Raw genomic sequence first — 23,108 nt, forward strand, 5'->3', positions numbered from 1 at the left:
CATGAAAAATTAAAACCTTTTAAAGCTCCCAACTTGACACCCTTAGATGCCAAGTTTCAGCCCCAAGAAAGTGCCACTACTAAGTCATAAACCGTGGAAAATGGAGGCTGTGATAAACGACCGTGGCTCTGCTGCTGGGTCTCCCTGACCTGGAGGATTCGGCTGGCGTCATAAAACACAAAGCGACAGATTAAGCAGTTTACCAACACGGTAAAAATCTCAAGAATAAATTCACTTTAATCAAAAATCCTATATTGTAACTGGGCAGCCCCAGCCCTGAAATCACATGCATTTCCCTACAAGTCTGTATCTGTGAGCAAGAGCTTATACTTTGCCTGAAATGCCGCACATGATTATGTTCATACACTTTTACAATTTACATGTCCTAAGAAAATACCCAGCTCTGGCTGATGGTGCGGGAGAATTTATTTTCACTAGAAAAGGAACGACCCATAACTCATGAATGGCAGCGCTTAAAGTGAGTTATGGAGGTTACTCTCCTGTGTGAGGAAATGGATTGGATTATCCTTCTGCCCAATTGTATGTTTGGTTATTAGCACACCAGGTTCTTAATTATGTGTGGTTTTGCCTTTTTCCTTTTATAAAATAAATGTGGATAAAGGGAATGTCAGCTAGAAGCCTGGAGTGTCTAATTGGGGCTCTGAGATGTGGCCAGAGAGAATAAAAATAGGCTCTTCTCCAATGATTAAAAGGCTGGAGTCTTAAATGTAATCTAAACACAGTATTCAAATTGATTAGCTTCATAGTTAATTTATAGTGCCCAGTGCTGATATTCCGCAAAAACGTTAAAAATCACTCCTTTTCTAAATTAAAAATTTGCCATCTTTGAAGTTACACTGGAAATCAAAATATACCTACTTGAAGATTAAAGAATTGGTTTTTCTAACACGCAGATTTTACTGTATTATTATGATGATGCTGCCATTTATTTTAATGTGAATATAACTAGTTACTACTTATATTGAAAAAAATGTAATGTAAAAATATTTGATGATTACAAATATGATTGTTACTTTATTATAGTCACAGAATAGAACACGTAGATCTGTTTGTACCTTCCAATGTTACAATCTACAAAGAAATTAGATTTCTGTTGAGATTAGGATTCTGGTTATTGAACAAAAATATTTTATTTAAAAATTCAGTTGGTTCCGTCCTTCTTGGAGGAGGGGTGAATTCTAATTGTGCTTCTAAGATCTTCCAGAATTTTCTACCTCAAAAATCAAAGACTTCCCTGAAAACAGCAGACAGCGGACAGCGCATTATCCTCAAGCTGGTGAATACGATGGATTTTTCTCCCTAAACGTCCCTTTTGCTCTCTAGTTTGAATTATCAATAAAACGACTTGGCTTATCTCTGAAAATAACCCTGTTGACAACACAAATATGGACTTAAACATGCTCCCTCCACATTTGAGATTTAAGAAGCCCCCGTAAATGTCAGGGATGTCGGTGTGTTTGCTGCGATACTTGGGTATTATTAGTGTTTAACTGCAATTCCCCACCAGCGCCATCCGCCTCCGCCACCATAAATTTTAATGTGATCATGTGCTCTTCTCTTTTCATATCCAGTGAATTCTGCAAGATCATAATATTCTATATGAACCCTAGCTGAACCTTAGTGTGATACGAAGAAACAACAAGATTTCCAGCAGTGATAGTTGTTCATCATTTATAGTTTTTTGAAAAACTGGAGCCCGAGCAACATGGTTCCCTGAATAATAATACTCTAAACTAAATCCACTCATTCAATGAATCTTTATTGAGCCCTACAGGATGCAGGGCATGGCCCAAAGTGCTAATGAGTACATTTATGGGATAGTAAAGAATACTGACTCTTAAGGAAACCTTTTTTTTCCCCCCTGGAAAATCTGTCAGAGCTCATACATCATTTATAAAACCGAAAAATGTCTCTGCAACCTTGGCACCACTACGTGCCTTTTATTTTAGAGAATACAAACAAAAGCATAGTCATTTCCTTTGTCTGGTCTACACTGTGAATATAAGAAATGTGCTTATCATCTTTCATTATGTACATGCTTGATGGAATATTTATTCTAAAAGCTTCCATAAATAAAAAGACTTTGTATAACTATTCTTGATCTGCAGGTTTTTATTCCCTGTTTTAACCACAAATAGTAATTAGCATTACATATTGTATATATCTGAGGAATTAAAAATATTTGGTAAATTTTAACTACCTAAATATCCTTTTAGAAGCTAAGAATAATACTGAAGGCTTCATTTAAAAAATTGGAATTTCAGGCCGGAGCCATGGAACAGATGAGTAAGTCATTAACAGGGTTCCCAGTGAACTAAATTTCCACCATTTTATATCAAATTGCCTATCCTACAAAGCAGTTAGTTTTTTTTTTGTTAATTTCTAAAGGAACAAAACTGTTTTGTTGCCTAGACACGAGGTTGAATACATTTGCAAAACACAATTCTCAGTAAATAAATTTATTTTCCGTGTTTGAAATGATTTTAGGGTTAAAGGTTAGGAAGCTAGTGCATATATTTATAATTTGCTTGTCTTGTTGCACATGGCTTCATAATTTCCTCAGCAATGACACACAACTATGCATCTTCCCATTCCCGGAGACAATGGTCTCAGAAAAATACACACCCACAGATGTAAGGTCACACGGAGAGCGCTGTATCATTCACGCTAACAGCTCGGTGAGCAAGGAGGCAGGCATAACACAAGTCTGAGAGGAGGGGCTCTTTTCGGACACACTGACTTTGTTGGTGTCTCTTTCAATAAAAAAGCATGAAGTGTGTGCCTCAGTATCTCCTGTCTTAGAAGAAAAGAAACACTTTCAGGGAAGGTTGGCAGGTTTTTTCCCCCCTCTTTCCAGGCAACTGGCTGGCAAACTTTGCCTTGGAGCGCCATCTAGAGGAAAATTCAGTGCAAATGCGCCATGCTTTCTTGGCTTTGTGACTCAGGCTGAATCCAGCGGTTGGTGTGTGGTGATTTTTTTTCTTTTTTTCAAATTAATAGAGAATTTTGGTTCTAACTCAACACATGGAAATGGAATATGAGATCACTAGAATGGAAATAGAATTACTGATGAGAACAAAACAGTGAAAGACCTTAATGTCTTCAGGAGTGCTTGAAGCCTTAGTGCCCATTTCAGGAGATAAGTAGATTATCATTTTGCCATAGGCTGAGGTAGTCCAGAAACTAGAACTGATAAGTGAATTAAATTAATTTTTATCTTCACTGATGAAATAATTTTTATCTCTATAATTATTTTCTTAATTAAAAAATTCTGACTAACCAGATTGCCCCTGGTCAAGTTGGAGAAGAGACTGCTTGTGTTAGGCACAAACAAAGGCTGACATTTTCAACCTATTGTAACCTTTAGTCAAGTTCAGCAAAATTTAATGAGCCAAAAATAATATCTTTTCCAGATGTGACTACTCAATTCAATGTGAGGGAGAAAAAAAATAACATTCACCAGAGTATTCTTTCCAAAGTCATGTTTTCATTTTGCAATCCCGTCCCCCACCAAGAGAATTTTAACCGCAAATTCTCCTCTTTTTGAGATAGCATTAATACAAAAACAAAGCCCAAACCATCTCAAACAGTGATACTCTTCAAGGTTGCTGAGAAGACTTGCAAAAACAACCATACCCATGAAATATTCTGGCAATATGGGTACTGCCATTGTGGTGACATAGTTTGAGAGCTCTGCTTTCTTCCATTTCTTGAAACAGATCAAGATTATTTGTATTACGGAAACATTTACTGAAGAAAACTGGGTAGGTATTTCCTTTTACTCTTGTGTCCACTCCGACGCTGCCGCTCTTGCCAGCTTCCTCCATCCTAACTATTTTAAGGCTTGCCATAAAAGTCTGTTTCTATCTTTGACGTCTAACTCACAATGTCATGGTGACTCCTTTCTCCTTCGTTGAACAAGGTCCCTACTTACTTATTTTAGAAAATAAGTAAATCCATAGCTTCTCCAAAATAATAGGTTAAAATTTCTTTACTGAATGTCCTCTGTGAGCCAGACACATGAATTCTACACACAGAAAATTATTCCTCGTCTACTGAGGTCTGATGGAAAAGCAAAATTAAAGTGATTATTTTTTTCAAGCAACGTTGGCACTTGAACAACTAAGCCTCATAGTGACATAGTGACATATTGACTGGCTAACTGTATGTTACAGGAGGACGGGGCCACTCCAGTTTTTCCCGGCCAATCTTCTTGCTGCTTAAGCAGTTGAGGACCCCCAAAAAAAAAACAAGTCCTTGAGTATAAAAATAAAGAAATTTTGGTCCTATCTTCTTATGCTATATACACATTTGAGTTCAAGTCAATCCAACATGCATTTGTTGAAAACTTGCCAAGTGCGTGATAGAGTGCAAGGTGCTGGTGAGGCCCTCAATAAACAGATGTTGAGCAAATAAGTGGATATTATTGAAAGAATAAGAAATTATCTCTTCAGCCTCTAGCAGCTTACTCTACAGGAGAATGAGAGATCTGTTACTTAAAATACACAGCAGAAAGAAAGACATGTTGTACTAGACATGGTACAGAGAAAGAAGTAATTATTGATGCCTGGGGAGAAAGGGGAAGACTTGGTCAAAAAACTGGCAGTAGATCAATGCCTTAAAGGATGAGTAAAATTTTAATAGGCAGAGAACGGGGCAGAGCATTTCATGAGGAAGGAGTAGAATAGTCTTCGTTCATTTGGACCAAAGGAAAATCTATGTCCTTTGGAGTTCCCTATTTTGGGTTTAAATTTTAGTCTGGGTGTAAATATGTAAGGTATTTAAATTTATGTCATGAGCATCCAAAGCTTGTGTTCTCTTTTTTTGTATGGTAAATATGTTTATACACACACACACACACACATATATGTATGTATATATAATCACGAGGCCAAAGTAACCAATATATTTAAGCCAGAAAACATTTTACTTGATGATAGCTTAACAGTGTAAGTGGAAATAAGGCCAGAACAAACCTTATTTCTTGCCAGCAAAATGGAGATGAATAGAGGATTTTGTTTCATTCTTTGCCATATGGCCACCCTCACTGGGTGACAGCCCCTAGAGCAAATATTTTAAGCCTAGTGTGCCCGTAAACCCTGAGAGTGTTCACGCCTACTCCTTCCTTCCCTTGGCCTCCCTGGGCATACTCCCAGATGCGCATCCTGTCAGGATTTCCGTGTCCCTGTAGGTAGTGTTCACACATTCCTACTTTGGCTTTCTACCAACCTAGAGAGTCTTATCCAGTAATCTCTTTGTTCTGTTACTCATCCCCATATCCTCTGCGAAAAGATTACTTTGAAAATCTAAGCATTTCTTTTGTAAAAAGACCCAGTTTCTCAAGGTAAAACATTGAAAAGAGGCTGAAGCAATCATTCCAAGACTACACCTGCTTCAAGGTGTCAGTGATTTTACAGCTTTAAAGCTCAGAAATTGTTGCGAAATATATACTCCCATAACCAGGGCAGGTAAGTGCCAATGTAAAATAAATCACATGGCAACTTGTCAGAGAAATGGAAATGAGGAGAAGGCCTGTAGGTCCACACGAATGACAGACGAACTTCCACCATCACTGAACACACTTACAGTTAACATCGCAAACATCAGTTGGCACACGTTGAAGGCGTGTCTCCAGTTGTGGTACAGAACCATTCGATAATTTTTCCTCACTGTCAAAAGCCACCTACACAGTGTCTGAAATGGGAAAGGGAAAGGCTATGTCAGGCAGTTGTATGTGTCTCCAGGGGACCATTATCAAAACGATGCCTTCTGTCTGAGTAACCCTCAAGGATCAAAGTCCTTCCACAAACATCTCCTGTGATTCTCATGGTAATCCCATGAGGTGTGCAGGGAAAGTATTATCATCCCCAATTTATATGTGGGAGACCTGAGGCTCAGAGTGGCTACCACATTGTCCCAGGTGCACTCCTGGGATCACCCAACACAGAACATCTTACCTCATAGTCGATTTTAAATTTCTGTACCATCCCCAGCTCCATGAACATCCGAAGAGCAGCCGCGATCATGGCGTCAACGTCAAGAGAAAAGTCATCAAAATGTATGTCATCGATGGCGAGTTCTGACACCAGAGGGATGGTGGCTGCCTACAAAAGCAGAAGACATAAGTCAGGCCAAGTTCACCAGCTTTTCCAAACCCCTCATCTTGCCCTCCTCTCTTGCTTATCAGATGTGCCACATAAATCAGACTTGACCTGCACTTACGCTCTGATACAGCTAAACTCTGAGCTGGAAATGTCTTTTGTTTCTGAACTGCAAATGCCCCAAGCAAATGAAGGGGGGAGGGGGAAGGAAGCTAATCTGAAGAAAAAATATACACCCTGGATCTCGTCTGCAGAATTTAGAATACAAAGCTGTCTAGTTTACTGAAACTGTAGTCATACAATATATTCTGATGCGTATTACAGAGCACTAAATGCAAGAAACATCTGGGCAGCCAGCAGCTGTGAATTTTAATTGCTGCTATTTAGGAGAAGGACATGGGAATACACCACTTTGCCTTGATTCTTTCATCCTTATATCCTGTAGCTGTGCACGTGCTCTTTGTTACACACATGTTCTGTATATTCAGAAGGATGGAAAAAATCAGACAGCACATCTCTGGTGCAAAATAGTTTTCTTAATAAAATAGAGATGTTTGGAGGGTTAGCGTAGGCATATGTTTCATTGAAGGGATAAATTTGCAATATCGTTTAGCTTCATTCTATATAAACATCACAACTTAATTACAGTACTGGTCATATATATTCAGGGTTTCAAAACACTCATGTTAGGCAGCTGTCAGTCAGTTGCCCTACACAAACTTAAAAGGAAGAAAAAACCTTTGGGAATCATTTTTATTTATACTGATTTCATTGGGTTTACCATGCCCTTTGGGCCACTCTTGGTAAAGGAAATCTTTTCTACGTTTTCAGTTATCAGGGACATTCTGCATTCATATTTCTAGTCTATTCACTGGGTGTACATTCCCAGAGAGTAATCTATACCCTGGGACTCCTTTGGCTGAGCAATGAAATCCAACTCTGGTCACTCTAAGCATTCTAGAAACCATAAAATCAATCCTTCTTTCCCAACTCCATGTTCCTCTATGGGAGTTTACATCTCTGGGCTAAAATCCAAACAGTAGTTATCTTCCACAACGTGAAAGGACATGATTAAATATATAAATACAGCACAGTATTGTTAACTATTTGCACATTGTTATTCAATAGATATCTAGAACTTTTTCATTTTGCCTAACTGAAACCCTATATTCAATGAGAAACTCCCCTTTCCCCCTCCCCCTAGGCCCTGGAAACCACCATTCTCCCTTCTGTTTCTATGAGTTTGACAACATAGATACGTCATATAAGTGGAATCATACAGTATTTGTCTTTTTGTGATTGGCTTATCCCACTTAGCTTAAAATCTTCAAGCAATGTTGTTCATGTTGTACCATATGACAGTATTCCCCCCTCCCTTTATTTTTTGAGGAAGATCACCCCTGAGCTAACATCCAATACCAATCCTCCTCTTTTTGCCTGAAGAAGATTGCCCTTGGGCTAACATCTGTGCCCATCTTTCTCTACTTTTTATATGGGACACCGGCACAGCATGGCTTGACAAGCGGTGCGTTGGTGCATGCCCAGGATCCAAACCTGCGAACCCTCGGGCCGCCGAAGCAGAGCACGTGCACTTAACTGTTACGCCACTGGGCTGGCCCCAGTATTTCCCTCTTTTTTAAGGCTGAATAATATTCCATTGTATGTATATACCATATTTTCTTTATCCCTTCATCCACTGATGGTTTCCTCTCTTTCTTAATCAGCTTGTCTTTCAATAAATCACTTAAATATTTTAGAGGCTTTAGAGGATTAGAAATTTTCCCTAGATGTGTGGTGATCTTTGGTTTTCAGCTCCTGTTTAAAAGTGGGGCTCTAAAGCTTCTATGAGAGCTTCTGGGGGCTTCTCTGTAGGGGAAGCTGACTGAGCTGTTTCCTTGGGGAAGCCACCAAATGTCAGTATCTTTAGGTCTTTGCTCTTTAGCTACTCAGAGTCCCCAGAGAAGAATCTTTTGGGTGCAGCGTACTTAGGAAGGGGGTTGGAGGAGGATCCTCAGCACTGGTCTATAACTCTTCATTCAACCCACCTGCTTTCAGCCCGTGCTCCTACTCTCAAGCTCTCCAATGGTGTCCCCCTAACCCAAAGACCCCCAGTTATACCCTCTTCAGAGGATAGGCCTCCAGTCTTCATGGAGTGGAGGTCTGGGACAAAGAATCTGGAGATCTAACTGCTTCTTAGATTTGTCATTTTCCTGTCTATAGCCCCACCTTCATCCCCACTTCCAAAGGTATTTCATTAGCCATTTCCTGAGCTATTTGGGGGGAGAGGTCTGTGGTATAAATCTGTTTGCCTCTCCACTTTTCCCTTTGCTAGCTCATTTTGGCTTTCTTAGGTTTGCCAAATTACTTAATATTCATCCATCTGTGTTCTAGCTTTCAAAATTTTGTCATTTAAGTCCTCTCCCAATTTCTTTGTCTTTGAGAATTTAGGCCTTAAAAAAAAATCCCTTTATTGTTGTTTCAGTGGGGCTTGAGGAAGGAACAAAAGAAAATGAATGTGTTTACCATAAAAATCATTGAAATTACCTTTATTAAACTTGTCTTAAATGATCAGCTTGGAGAACTCAGAGGTAAGCCAGCCTTGGTTTGTAGTCCCTTTGTTTCTATGTGCATGGGCCTGGCTGCAACCATGTAGACCTCTTTCTCTTGTTCTCTGCCCTTGTGTTTTCACTTGTGTCAATCCTGACCTCGCTCATTAGGCTGTAACAATCTTAGAGGCACATGCCGTCTTTTTTTCCCTTAGAGAAGCTCCAGAACAACTCTCTACTTCCATCACATGTTCCAGGGCTTTGCATACAGAGAAGCCATGTACTTAGAATGTTCTGTGCATGGTGTAATTCGTTCAAATTCAAACTCAAACACAGCTGGAAAGCCACTTCCCAAGAGGGTAGAAGGCCTTTCCCAAAAGACACAGGTCTTTCTGGTCTCAGGAGAGAAGTTCGGTTCTGAACTGGCGAAAGAGGTCTAACGCTCTTACAGTTTGTCGCCAAGGAGCAGAAATGGCAGTAGAGACCACACTGCTGCTCTCCAGGTGGCCCTTGTCTTGTAGATTATTAATAGTGTATTCCCTGATGCCATTATAAATCCTCTACCCTTCAAAGGCACTAAATTCACTTAATTATCTTAAAAATTAAAGAATATAGGCATTTTTTCATTATGAAATGTTAATGGAAAGGAAATAAGAACATTAGGTTGAAAAATGTAGGATGACCTCTGGTTCACCAAGACCCATCCTTATTGACCTTGTCTTTTTTCCCCTAATAGGTTGATTGATCCACCGTTAAATCATACCACTCCATAGATCACCCTGAGCCCTGTCGTAAACCCTTGCTGGCACTTGTAGATGCAGAGAAAGTCCCAAGCCCTTTCAGGAATGACCATTTTCAGCTATTTTGAGAAGTATGGATAGTTTTCATCCATATTCCTGGGTTCAAGAGCAGTTTCTGGAGAAAATTATGAAGAATAAAAAGTAGTGTGTGTCCTTTGAAGGTGTGCACAGAGATCTAGTCTGCCAAGGATTTGGAAAGAGCCTTCTGTCATCAAACTTCCTTGTTGTAGAGACACATCCTCATCACTTCTGGTAAGTAGAGAAGGAGACCACATCTTCCAAACCTATAATTACTCTAGCCATAGGATATTAACAAAACAAATCAAGCTCAATTTCTACAAGTGTCAGTCTTCAACTTTTAAATATTTATAAGGCACCATATCCCTAAATCAAAGAAGAGTGCTACAATCCAAAATAACTACTGAATTAATAGCCAGGAAATAACATTTGGATAAAAGAACCATTTACTTTACTGCAGCAATAAATGAAAACACAGAATTATGAGTTCTGCAGCTAATTTGAATAATGTTCGAGAAGTGGGATTCTAGCTGGCTGGGAGTCCCTGATATCCTTTGACCATTCCTCTTCTTTGTTTGGGTCTTAATAGTTAAGTGGTTATCAAAGGGAGTCATAAAACTGCCTCCTTTAAAATTGAAAAGGTAGCTTTTCAAAGAGGCTGTAAAATGTTAAAATACAATCCTGGATCCCTTGACACATGAATATTACATTTCGTGATGCTCAGAAAATGGGAAGAAACAACAAAGTGGGTGGTGGTCTAGCCCTAGCAATTCAAAGGAGAACTGACTTGTTGCCAATCCAGCCCACTCACCCACTTACCCCTCCAGACAAAGCAAAAGTTGGGGACCTTAGGATTCTGAGATTAATGAAGACAGGAGACTGGGCCGTGGTGATGCCCAGGGACTGCCAAGTTCTTTGTTTCACTAGCACTATTCTAGCTCTTACTACATGCCAGGCACTGTTCTAGCATTCTATGCATAGTAACTCATTTGATCTTTACAAGGGCCCTAAGAGGCAGGGGATATTTTTAATCCCATGTTACAGATGAGTCAATTGAAACAGATGATGGGCAATTTGTTCAAATTTGCACAGTTGTGATTGGCAGAGGTGGATTTGAACCTGGGGAGTCTGTTCTAGAGACTGGCTCCTAACCACTACACTGCCTCTAAAAATGGGCCACCACCAAGCCAAAGGCTTCCCTATTCCTGCATTATGCAAACTAACTTGGGTGCATCATGGGCAATGTCTGGGATTTAGATCCGTATGACTAGCCTATCGATCCATCTTTTGTGATGAGCAGCCTGGATCCATTTGAGGGGACAATGTTTTGGTCTTTACTTATATAAATCCATTTGGGGAAGTCTCTAAAGTCACAGCTGATTTTGGAATAAGCCCCAGTTGTTAACTTTGTTTTGATTAAAGGGATCACAGAATAAGCTGCATACTCCCAAGCCCATCCTGAAAAAAATAACTTGTCCTCTGAGGGAGCAGAGGCAGACTTCAGGCAAACGAGGTTAGCTCAGACTGGCCAGCAGAGCATTCATGGGACTCTAATACTACTCTTGGCCAGGAAGGTAACTTGGTAAAATAAGGGAAGCAGCAAACGGTGAACTCGTGGGGTGGAGAGCAGGGAGATACGAGATCCTTCTGTCTAGATGGGATTCTGGGAAGGTTTCTCTGGACATTTGAGACACAGCTGAGAAATGCTTAAAACACACACATGCACTCAGGCTTTAGAGGGACTAGTAGTTCTAAAAGTAACTAGTAGTTTAGATAGCATACAGTCACATCTCCAGTGGTGAAGAGTGACAATATAACCAATTTCTATTCTTCCTCAGGAAAGGAGGACACAATTTCTTATGAATCCCAGCACAATGTTGCTGAGCTATACCAACTTCTGAACAGGGAAAGCTGGGATATTTAGGTGCCTCACAGGTTTATCCACAACATGTGAAACTTGTGGGGAAAGATCCAGAATTCCAAGGAGAGAGAGCGATAAAGCTCCAGTGGTGCCCTGTCAGCTGACTGAGAAGGTGCCGGCCCAGCACATTTACAGGCTATAACAGCTTGCTCATGTACAAAACAATGCCAGAAGCCTCAAACGGCTGTGAAGCCACCTGGTGGCTTGTGTAGCAGTGGTGTGAAGACCTGAGTTGTGTTCCTGGGGCCAGGCAAACAACAATGACCTAGTCAAACTCTGCAGCTCATGGCCTAAATTTATATACAAAAGTAGTCAAGTTTAGAACATAAGAGTGACTATAAATGTCCAAGAATTACCAAGAAATATTTTTAAAAGAAGAATTATAAGGCCTTATCCTATCTCATATTAAGATATATAATAAACACAGTATAGGTTTATATGCTAAAACAGAAGCTTTATTAAAGTAACTCAGCCTATGCCATTTTTTATCATGTCACTCTCTCTTTAAATACCTTTAAGTGTTCAATGTGGCCTGATGAATGAAGTAAAAGTCCTTAGCTTGGCATTTGAGGTTCTTCATAAACTGGCTTCGCATTGCCCATCCAGTGTATCATCTTCTAGTCTTCTACTGAAGCTTCAGGCTGGGAAATTTATTATCCTTATTCTCATCTCTCCCTCTATAGATTCAGATTATTCTACCCCCCCATCCACTGGGTTTGATTTCTTCCTTACTCTGTGCCAACTGAAATTCAAACCCTATCTTCTTTATAAGTTCATTTCCATTCATTCATTTCTATCTTATCCTGCAGTGACCTTTTTCTTCTCTGTAGTTGTATAAATCACTGTAATATTTAGTCACTTTATACTCCAGGGTTTTCAAGCATACCCATTAGAGCGGGAATTAGGTCCCTGAATCACGTATGCAGATAGACTTGATTGTGTTTATGTGTGATTTGGGGGAGGAGTGCACAGCTTTCTTCTGACTCCTCTGTAGTTTAACATGTGTTCTGAAGCTTGACAGGCTCCCCAGATGATCCTTATGTACATTTAAGTGTGAGAAGAACTTCCCCAGGGGCTGTTTGCTCCTAGGATCTTGGTACCTGTGAATACCTAAGCTTCACCTAGATAGTGGCAAAGCTTCCCATTATTATGGCTAACCTAGTCAAAAGGAATTTTATATATTTGTCTTTTTTAAGTGCATAAAAGCAAAGAAGATTAGTAGTCAATAATCACTATATTGAAAAAGAGAGGAAAGTTTAAAGAAATACAAACTCCTAGGTACAACATGCCCCCCTTTCTTACTAATCTTTAATTATTCTCAATTATTGCTTTGGTTTTCTAGGCTTGAGTAGACCTATTACTTTGAATCTCTTAATAGGAGAATGAAACTTCTATCCTCTCTTACATGTGATTTTCAGAAATTTCACCAGAAGTTAAAGATCCTATGGCCTTTCTTTCATTTTTGTTTGAGCTGTTGTAGTGAAACAATCTTGTCTATAAGTGTTTCCTATTAATTTCAGAAACTGTCTTTGTTATCTTTCATGCAGCAACATAACCCTCATGGGTAGGCACGGTTCCCACATATTTTTCTTGTCATGGTGAGAACCAAAAGAAAAAGAAACATCATAGTGACTATTCCCTTTTGAAATAGAGAAACTCTCTCTTGTGACTGTCTTTCCAACCCTGGCTCTTCGATATTTCTAATATGTCCTTATTATTTATGTCTATCAATGAAACAGTTCTCCGTAGCAGCACTGAAATTTAAAATACTATATTTCAACAGAAACAGGTCATTTTAAAAGAGATTTTTCTTTTTTTCAGGATATAGTATTTAAAATAAAGTTAAAAGCAATTCACTATATGTTTTTTAAAGAAAGATATCAAGTGTTTCTTTTTAAACACATGCATATATCCCATGTCAGTTGATGTAATATTTGTTTATATATTTCCATGTTTTCTGTAGTTTATTTATGAAAGAAGATTGTTTAAAAGTAAGCTTATAGTATTAATCCATCTTGCATTGTGTACATTACAATGACCTTAATGGCAGTGTGTGAGGTGAAAGAGAATCAGCAGTAAGAGTTGAGGATATGTAGTATCTCTAATTTAAAATGGCTGTTCACCAATCCTAAGTGAGGTGGGCACTCTGAAGTAACTTTTCTTATAAAAAATGTTTCTGTTATAAAAGTTTACTGCTTTCTTATTAAAGTTTAGTCGATATGGTATATCAAAGTGTTGTTTTGTTGTTCCTAGTGATAGTGGTATATACATAACCTGCTTTGTTCCAAAAAATGTTTAATGTGGATTTCAAAGAGCCATGCAATAACAGAGAATAAAAGAAATTAAAAATAGGCCAGGAAGACAAATCAAAGGGAAACTAAGGACAGGAATGTAAAACATGATCAGAAGTGAAGTTCCTAGACAAAAGCGTGCCATAGCATCAATGCATTTGTAAGGATAGCCAGAAATTTGCCTGTAAGCTCCCTGTCAACCACCACAAAGAGAATCTGATATGTTAGATGATTTTCAGTGTTCATAAGATTAAAAAAAGCATAGGCTAAGGAAACCCATAGAGGCACAGCTTTGCTTGACTGAGTCCCGAGAGAAATGTTTCTTGTGTTTTTCAGGGAAAAATTTCCCAAGCCAGTGATTCTCAAAGTATGGACCCCAGACCAGTTACATTATTACCTGGGAACTTGTTAGAAATGGAAATTCTGAATTAGAAACTCTGTTTGTGTTTCACAAGCCCTCCAGGTGATTCTGATGCCCACTAAAGTTTGAGAACCATCATCCTAAACATTATCCTCACAATAAGCACAGCAGTGAATTACTCAGAGCTGGGGTGGCTTTGGGTGGTGTGCAGATTTAGGGGATGGAAGGCAGAGTATAGGGGTTCTCCAAGGAAATGGAAAACCACTGACTGATGAGGGTTCACTGTGCACTTCTTTCAACTTTTTTCTATCTTTAAAAATTTTCATAAAAAAAATGTTGGGAAGAGCCAGCCCTGATGGCCTAGTGGTTAAAGTTCGGCGTGCTCCACTTTGGCGGCTGGGTTTGGTTCCAGGAGCAGAACCACATCACTTGTTTGTCCGTAGCCATGCTGTGGCAGCGGCTCACATAGAAGAACTAGAAGGACTTATGACTAGAATATTCAACTGTGTACTGGGGCTTTGGTGAAGGGAGAAAAAAAAAGAGAGGAAGATTGGCAACAGATGTTAGCTCAGGGCAAATCTTCCCCAGGAAAAAAAAAAAATTAGAAAAAAATAATTCACCGCCAACAGGTGATGAAACATCAAACAAAGAATACTAACCTCCAAAAAAAGGGTTTGAATCTGTTAGGGATTTGTGCAGTGATGTTAGTAAAAAGCATGGTTTAAATTCTTCTAGTAATTATTTTCTCTTGAAGCTATTTATTAAATTTACCATGTAGTTGCCTGGAACACTCTTCACAACAGAATGGGCTCTGATCCTACCTCCAACACCTACTTGCTAGGTGGCGGTGGGCAAGAAGCTGAAGTAAGCCTTGGATTGAGCGTTCTTCACGTAGACAATAACAAAACTACGTTGCGTGGTTGCTGTGAGGAGTAAATGAAATAATGCACAGAAAGAGCCTAGCACAGTGCTTAGAAAGAGGAAACACTAAATAATAGTAACTGTTATGATTATGGTTATTATTGGCACGTTGTTATGCTCATTATTGTTTTTATACTGATATCAGCTTCAAAGAAGGAAAAGGTGAACATAGGAGATTTCAATGACTAGACCCTGAGGAATCAATTCTACCCACTCACTTAGGAGACCTCTAAATTTAATCCAACACACGTGTGTCACGTGCCTAACTCTACGCCAGCCACTGCACTGTGCTATGGATACATTTGTGAAATCACTGTGGTCCCTATGTTCACAGTCTGTTGGGGGACACAAAGAAGTAAACAGGCAATTATAATACAGGTGGTAAGTGCTGTGATGGGGGAAATACAGGGCACTCTTGGAATTGGGGAGAGTTTGATGAAATACTTCTAGCTTAGTGTCCCTGCCAATTCTAAATCATCATTCAACTTCAGCTTTATGAAGTATATTTAGAATAACTTGAAATGTTAAAAAACAGTTACTATAATCAAAAGTTTCTTAAGGTCATAGACTTTGCATTGAAATCTAAGAAAAGATGAGGACTCCATTCCTGAGCTGCTCATGGTCTACTCAAGGAGAAAGACGAGGAAACAGAATGATTAGCGAAAAAATAAAGGCATAAAGTTCAGAGGCAACAAGAGGAGGGAGTATATGGGAAGCCAAGAAACACAGTGGAGGAGGCTCATCTGATGTGGGCGTTGAAGGATGAATTCACCAGGCAAATTAAGAAACATGGTCTATTCCAGGCAGGGAGAACAGCATGGGCAGAGCAGAGTTCCCATCTCACCTGAAGATGGCACAGTACCACGAGGCACAGACCTATAGGGCCCCAGAATTGATGAGATACTGCTTGATTCCAGACTTGCCCTTGTTGGCCTTTAGAGCCTGTCGGGCATCAGCTTCACCAAGCTCCCATCAGTGGCCTCGGACCACAGCTCAGGAGCCTGTCTTGCCTGTGATTCCAGGACTGACTTCCCATCACTGTCCATGCCAACCAGCTCCCTTGTGCCCTGGCAGTGACCAATCCCTGTCCTCTGTGGTTAGAACTCCCAGAACCTCCCCTTTGAAGCTCTGGTCACAGTTTTTGTTGTGGCTGCTGATAGATATATGGACTCTTTTCATCTATAAGAGCAATCGTCCTTGTTTTCCCTTCCTTTTCTTGCAATCAGCAGCAAACCCTTTCCCTCCTCTTCTGGGAGAATTTGAAGATCAAGCAGCCCTCTCTGTCCTCTAGGAAAAGGAACTTGTTTTGGTTGAGTGGGGCTCTGAGTCAATGGGCCATCAGGATCTACTCTGAAAGAACCAGAGAAGGAGAGAGTGTGCTCCTGGGAGAGATAAGAGAAAGGAAAGGAGGAATGTCCCCCACCTCACAGAGGTCAGGGAATGGGGTAAGAGAGAAAGGAGAGAGCCCCTGAGGGCATGGCAGCTGATCTCGGTGTACCTACTAGGATGCAGTTGCACCTAGCAAAGTATCTAGCAAAGGACCACCATGGAGGCATTGTTTGAGCTCCCATGAACCACATGGTAGTTGAATCAGGACCCATGGACTGTCCTGCCCTTGCTCAAGTGGACACCTCCCATTGCTTGCACTCAGGGACTCACCAGCTACTCCTCCCATGGGAGATTGGTGAAGACTTTAGCTCATCAGTGTCCAGCCCCTCACCCATTGACCACACAATGAGAATGACACCTGTCTGGGCAAAGCACATCTGCTCAGTCCCCCAACACATAATATCTAAGGACACAAAGAAAGAGGGGCAGGATCCTGGGTACCTAGAGGAGTGCTGGTGGAAGAGCCTTGCACACCTGAACTTGGGTGGGAAGCTGATATGAAGCAGCTCAAGACCCCCTGAGAGCTGTGGCAGAGGATAAGGACACCCCTGCTCCATCAGTAATATGTTATGTAATTATTTGTTAAAGGTCTGAAAGAGGAGGGTAGGGATTGTGCCTGTCTTATTTACTGTTGTGTCCTGAGTGCCGTGCACAGTCTTCACCATTGTGGGCAGTACCTGGAACATGGAAGAAACTCATTGTATATTCATTGGATGAGTGAATGAAGGCCTGATAATCTCGCTGAAAGTTCTCCCCAAGCCATGCCACGATATCCTCTGGTGGATTTGAGGTTGTGGGACATTTTGCCAACCATCTCTGTGAATACTTCACACTTACACACACACACACGCAGACACACACACAGACATAGAAATCCAAGATCAGGTAGTATAAGTGAGTCAAGTAGCCTTCTAACTTTGAGTGAACCTGATACACTTTATTTTATACATCATTGGAGCTATTTGTATTAGGAGACACATAGAGGGGCCCCTCACTGTGTGGCCCTGGTCTTCAGGCTCCAACCTGAGCTCACCAGCTACGACTTGAAGAGGTAAGATAGCCTGCTTCATCCAGCCAGGAAGGAGATGGGTCCTTGCAGTATGGATGCATGAATGCAACATGGTGGCCCTATGAGGTTATCACGAACTTCTTCTCGTAGCATCCTTGTTCCCATGTCTTAGTAGTGGGAGAGTGATGGATATTTGCAGGCAGCCAAGGTTGTGTAGATTGCACTAGACTTTAAGGTTTAGAGATGTGAGATATGAATACCCTAAAGCAAGTACTGCCTGACCACCATGGTCTTTCTAGCCCAGCAAATTGCTGGCTTAGTCTCAGCCCTGCCAGAACAACTATCCTCTTTGTATACTGCTTCTCTGACTCCCATACCTGGTTAGACCTTAATAGCTTCCTGCCCACTTCAACCTCAACCTGCTGCCTTGTGGGTTTTGCTTGAGTCCTTGCTGCCCCTCTCTGCTGCAGCCTCACCTGAGAGAGGGAAGGCACAGCCACCAGTGCTTCCTCCATACTCCACAGTGCCTAGTAGCTTACAGGGCACATGGCAGGAACTCTACAACTGTGTGATGAGTGAGGACAAACTCTACACTCACTGGTAGTTTATCGGAGTACCTAAGTCCACTGAAGAATACTAAAAAAGGGATAAGAAATTAAACAATATTACAAAAGAGATTTATAGAAGATAACCTAGGTCGTCATTTAGGAAATAATAGATTCTATGATGAATAATATAGATTTAATCAAAATTGTTTCCATTTAAAAGAAAAAGACACTTCAAATGTCAGCTTCTTATAGCTTAAATACAATTTACTCCAACAGTCACTCTATATTAGTTTTAGAACAATCTAGGCATCTTAGAAAACGAACAAAACAACTTGACACAACACTCAACTTTTCTGCTATTAGCCTTGGCATGCTGTAATTTCTCTAAAGGTTTGGATTTAGTGAGCAGGCTTAGATGTTTATTTCACAAACAGAAACTTGCAAAAGACTGTCAAATTCCCAACTCTTGGTGGGAATAGTGCAAAGAAAAAATGCAACTTTATGCAGAAATACGATCTCAACATGAGTTGGATATCCATGAGATACGATCTCAACATGAGAATGGATAACTGCCAGCATGCCAAGGTGGGGGAAGATCTACAATTCCAGGTGAACTCTCTCCTGCCTGTCTGAAATATCACCATTCGAGTTTCATCAATGTAGATCAGAGAATTATTCCCTATTAAAATAGAAATACCTTTGAGGTAATGGGGTGGAAAAAAAGGGCTCAGAAAGCAGGGCAGAAAATGAGAAGAATTCCCTAAGCAATGAGACAACAATTTGACAATTGTTTTTTTTTAGCAACTAGACAGAAAAAGATGAAAGGAGAAAGCAAGCAAGAGAACTTTTGCACCAGCGAAAGGTGAAGCTGTCTAGGACATGAGACCCTGGTGATGGATCAGGGTTTGGAACCCAGTAATAGGAACCAGGTGAGTTGGTTCTGCACTTTACTAACAAACAGCTAAAGACTAAGGAACATCATACTCCCTTGTTTCTGTAGTTTGAAATTATAGCTTAATCAAAGGATCGCCACTAGTAAGAATTCACAGGAGCAAGCAAACACTAATACTGAACCATGACATCTAAGGCACAGGAGACGGCAAGGGGCATGAAGCCTGGAGGCCTGTGAAGTGATAGAAAAGGACAACGTTGGGGGATCAAAGACAACTGGAAGCTCAAATTCCCCTCTTTGTGGTTTTGGTAAAAGTCCACCTGACCCTGCCCTGCATGTGCTGCAATGATGGGTCCCAATGCCCTGTGACCGAGTTCCATACCCCACCATGCAGCAGAGACAGGGAGGGGCAAAAACTGAACCTGGGATTAGATTTAGTAGCTAATGGAGACTGTGGCCATCCTAGGGGTAAAAACGATGGTGCAGAGCCAGTGAGTAGGACGCGGCTTTGTTTGGGTTTTCCACTCATGTCACTGGCCTGATCCCACGCTCTCTCTCTTCTTGTTCCATATCCTGAGCCCCATCTTTTTGGCCTGTGAGTTGAGGTTAGGAGTGCAACTAGTCACCATGGACATATGTGGCTGGCCACCCAACCATCACTTCCCAGTGAGTGGGGCAGAAGAAATATTTCAATATTCATGCATTCAATAGAAATGAATTTCCCGTCCTGCAAATCAAAAAGTGGAGTAGAGCCTTTTTGTCACTTCTGAAACTAAGCATGTCTCTGCCATTGCCTCAGCATGTAGTTGGGTGTCTTCTTGAGAAAAATAGACTCAACTTTACACATGTTTTTCATGGTTCTTTTATGTAGCAAGATAAATAAGAATTGATATACTTTTACTTATAGATCCAGTAAATATTTATATTGGTTTGTGCCATAAAAGCACATGAAGCATTATAAAAAAAGTTTCTACTCTTAGCAATCACTTGCAGTGAAGAAGCAATCTATCAAGTGAGGCAGAGAGGGATGTGGGGCCAATTCCTCAGCCGAGATTCCCTGTCTTGAATTGTATCTGGATTTATTCTCAGATGGACATAGGTGTTCCTGAAAACACACTCACACGTACATCCATGCACACAATGTCATGCACACACACACACACGCATACACACAGACTTCTTTTTAATTTGCTCTTTGACTTCTATCAGATATTTTGTTAGTCTTTTCTGTCTTGCCTTTCTGTCAGACTGTCCCTCCACACTGATGAACATTTTAATTTTGCCCCAACTGTGTTGTTGTTGGTGTATGTTGGTATTTGACTTAAGCTGAATGTGCTGGATAAGGCAAAAATATCTTGGAAATTAAATTATATTTAGAAACCCACATAATAGGGCCAGTGAAAATATTAATAAATTTAACAACATTAATAATTTTCATCTAAACAATTAAGAGCTCAATCATGTTTAGACAGGTTGGCTATTTTTGTTAGTGCCTGGTAGAATACGCATTAGAAGAAGGTTTTTTTCACCATGGTGCATTTACTGAGATGTACTATTTACCAAGCATCATGCAAAGTGCTTTATAGTTATCTCATTTAATCCTCCAACAACCAGGTGGGTAGTGTTCCATTTTTAGTCCCAATTTAGCCCCCATAGCACAGATGAGGAAACTGAGGTTAAGAATATAAGTAATTTGCCCAAGGCCATATAATTAAAAAATGCTGAATCAGCCCCCTGCCCCCTATGTTTGTAACCCCTCCCCTATATTGTCTTCACAATCATTTCAATGTTCTCTTAGCTTAGATTCACTGTGGCGTTGCCATTGCACTATTAATTCCAGATGTTCTTGTCTATGCAGCGTTTATTTATTTATTTATCTTTGTAAGTCTGTCTCTCATCATTTATAAGTTTCATAAGGACAGGATTAAGATTCTCTAACGTCAGCAGTTATTATAGCCCGGTACTTCTTTCATGGCCAGTACTTAATAAATGTGGGTTTGGTGGTATGCTCACTGTGGAACGTCCGGAGCCAAACAGATGTGCCTTTGAATCTGAGTTTTGTCACTTGCTAGAGCTGTGGCCTTGGGCATCTATTTCCTTTTCTGGTAAAGAAACATAACAATAACTATCTCTCATAGTCATTAAAGGTGTTAAGTGAGATAAAATACTTAGCATAGTGCCAGGCTCACAGTAGGCCCTCAATATATGACAGCGTATTCGTTTGCTAGGGCTGCCATAACAAAATACCACAGACTGGGTAGCTTAAACAATAGAAATTTATTTCTCACAATTCTGGAAGCTGGAAGTCCAAGATCAAGGTGTTGGTGAGTTTGGTTTCTCCTTGGCCTATTTCCTTGGCTTGCAGATGGCTGCCTACTTGCTGTGTCCTCACAAGGCCTTTCCTCTGTGTGTGGAGATCCCTGGTGACTCTTCCTCTTCTTATAAGGACACCAATCATTTTGGATTAGGATCCCACTCTTATGATCTCATTTAGCCTTAATTACTTCTTTAAAGGCCCTATCTCTAAATACAGTCACATTCTAAGCTGCTGGGCATTGGGTTTCAACATATGAATTTTGGGGGGACACAATCGGTCCATTACGGATGATTATCACTATTGCAGATAAATTGAATACTACATTTCCAGGAATTCAAAATAAATGATTCATGTCAGACCCAAGAATGGTGATCCTCTTCAAAAGTACCCTGATTACAAGTCTAGTCCTTCCTCTCCCTGGTTCCTTAAAGAAGGCAATCTAGACAGGCTCTCTCTCCCCAGCAAACTGCACCATATTCACTCTCAGAAAGAAATACATTCAGTCTTGGGGTTTCCAAGATACACTGGAGGAAAACATGATTCATCAAGTTCAAGTTAAACACCTCCAAAGATAAGGATCAGGGGGCTGTAAACTTGTGGAATATGAAATCAGGCTGGCTGCTCTGCCAGGGGAGGCAGTCCTCTTGTGGAGAGCTGGCAACTGAGTCATTCTTCAGCCTAATATCTTGTTGAACGAGCCCTTACCTTCCCTGTGTTCCTATCATTGTACTTCCCTTAGTTAGAAAATTACTGCATGGCTAGGCTGTTAAGAAAAGGCCCAGGAAAGATTTCTCATTCCCAGAGAGCCCTGGTGTGCCAACCTCAATTTGTCTTACCCCGCTGGGCTCGACAGAACTCCTCTGTCTGCATGGCTCTGCTCTTATCTACCTCCCCTTAGGAAGCCCTCCCCAGTGCCTCTAACTACCGGCAGTCTCTCACATCAATTCTCCCAGTACATTTTGTCCTTTTCTCTTCTATAGCACTTACCAGAGTCTGCTCTCTGTTCAAGTTGCTGCGGAGTCATTCTTTCACTCATTCATTCAACAAATACTTAGTGAGGGCTTACTATGTGCCAGGTACTTTGCAGAGTGCTGTGTATGTATCCATTTATCCTACTAGACAGGGACCCCCCGAAAGGTAGGACAGAACAGAAACTGCTTCATTTTTCTATCACCCAGAGGGCCCACTACTTGGCAGGCTTTCTGTAAATGTTAGCTAAATGTGATTGACAGATGTAAAAGGATACTTTTTCTGAGAACACGTTCCTCAGAAGGAAGAAGTGGTTAGGAAAGGAAGAGGAAGCAGTATGTTGAGGTTTGAGGAAAAGCTCCATTTCCAATGGACAGTAGAGGTAATAAAGGTTTCAACTCTCAACCCCTCTCCCGAGAGAGGGTCCCCCAGGTAAGAGGTGACGTGGCAGAGCCAGCATGAGGGCAGTGCTAGGGACCAACCTCATCACAGGGGAATTACCAGGAAGCTCAACATCAGTTGCTTCTGGAATTTGTGGATAATGTGTTTCTGAACTTGTGTCCTGCTTATAAACAACAAAGGGATTTAATGATTTGAAGAGTCATTTGATAAAGCTGTTTATAATGGTTTTTTCTTTAGCTCTCTTAGGGACAAGGAGAGGGATAGAAGAATCAAAGCTGGATGCTGATTACAGACACCAGAAGTAGAACTTAAGTTTTAAATGATGGTACTTCGTTGCTTTCCTTATTTTCTGTGAAGTTCTCATAGTCTTTGACCATTAGGATCATTGATCATTAGCCTCACACAAGAATTAAATGTACAAATGCTGCCCTCTTGGTTTCAGCTGTAAAGGAAAGGAGAAAAGAATAGCATATATGCAGGGGGCATGGGACACAAGGTGAGGGAGAGGGAAGAGGGATGAGGGAAGGAAACTGGGTCATGAAGTGTTCATTGAGCACCTACTGTATGCTTTGAACTGTGCAAGCATCAGATAAGAGGGCATA

The 23,108-nt window shown here is 40.6% G+C and overlaps 1 protein-coding gene across 1 annotated transcript in view; it reads right to left on the minus strand.

The window, feature by feature from the left end:
- Positions 1-23,108, minus strand: part of LOC131410855 (dual 3',5'-cyclic-AMP and -GMP phosphodiesterase 11A) — a 247,374-nt gene that overhangs the window by 86,051 nt on the left and 138,215 nt on the right. Inside the window, exons 9-10 of the mRNA XM_058549318.1 lie at positions 5,979-6,125; positions 5,608-5,715 (exon numbers count right to left, since the gene is read on the minus strand). Of these exons, the coding sequence (XP_058405301.1) occupies positions 5,608-5,715; positions 5,979-6,125 (255 nt within the window). The remainder of the gene's footprint in view (positions 1-5,607; positions 5,716-5,978; positions 6,126-23,108) is intronic.

This window comes from Diceros bicornis, chromosome 10 (genome assembly GCF_020826845.1).
Source record: "Diceros bicornis minor isolate mBicDic1 chromosome 10, mDicBic1.mat.cur, whole genome shotgun sequence".
Lineage (NCBI taxonomy): Eukaryota > Metazoa > Chordata > Mammalia > Perissodactyla > Rhinocerotidae > Diceros > Diceros bicornis.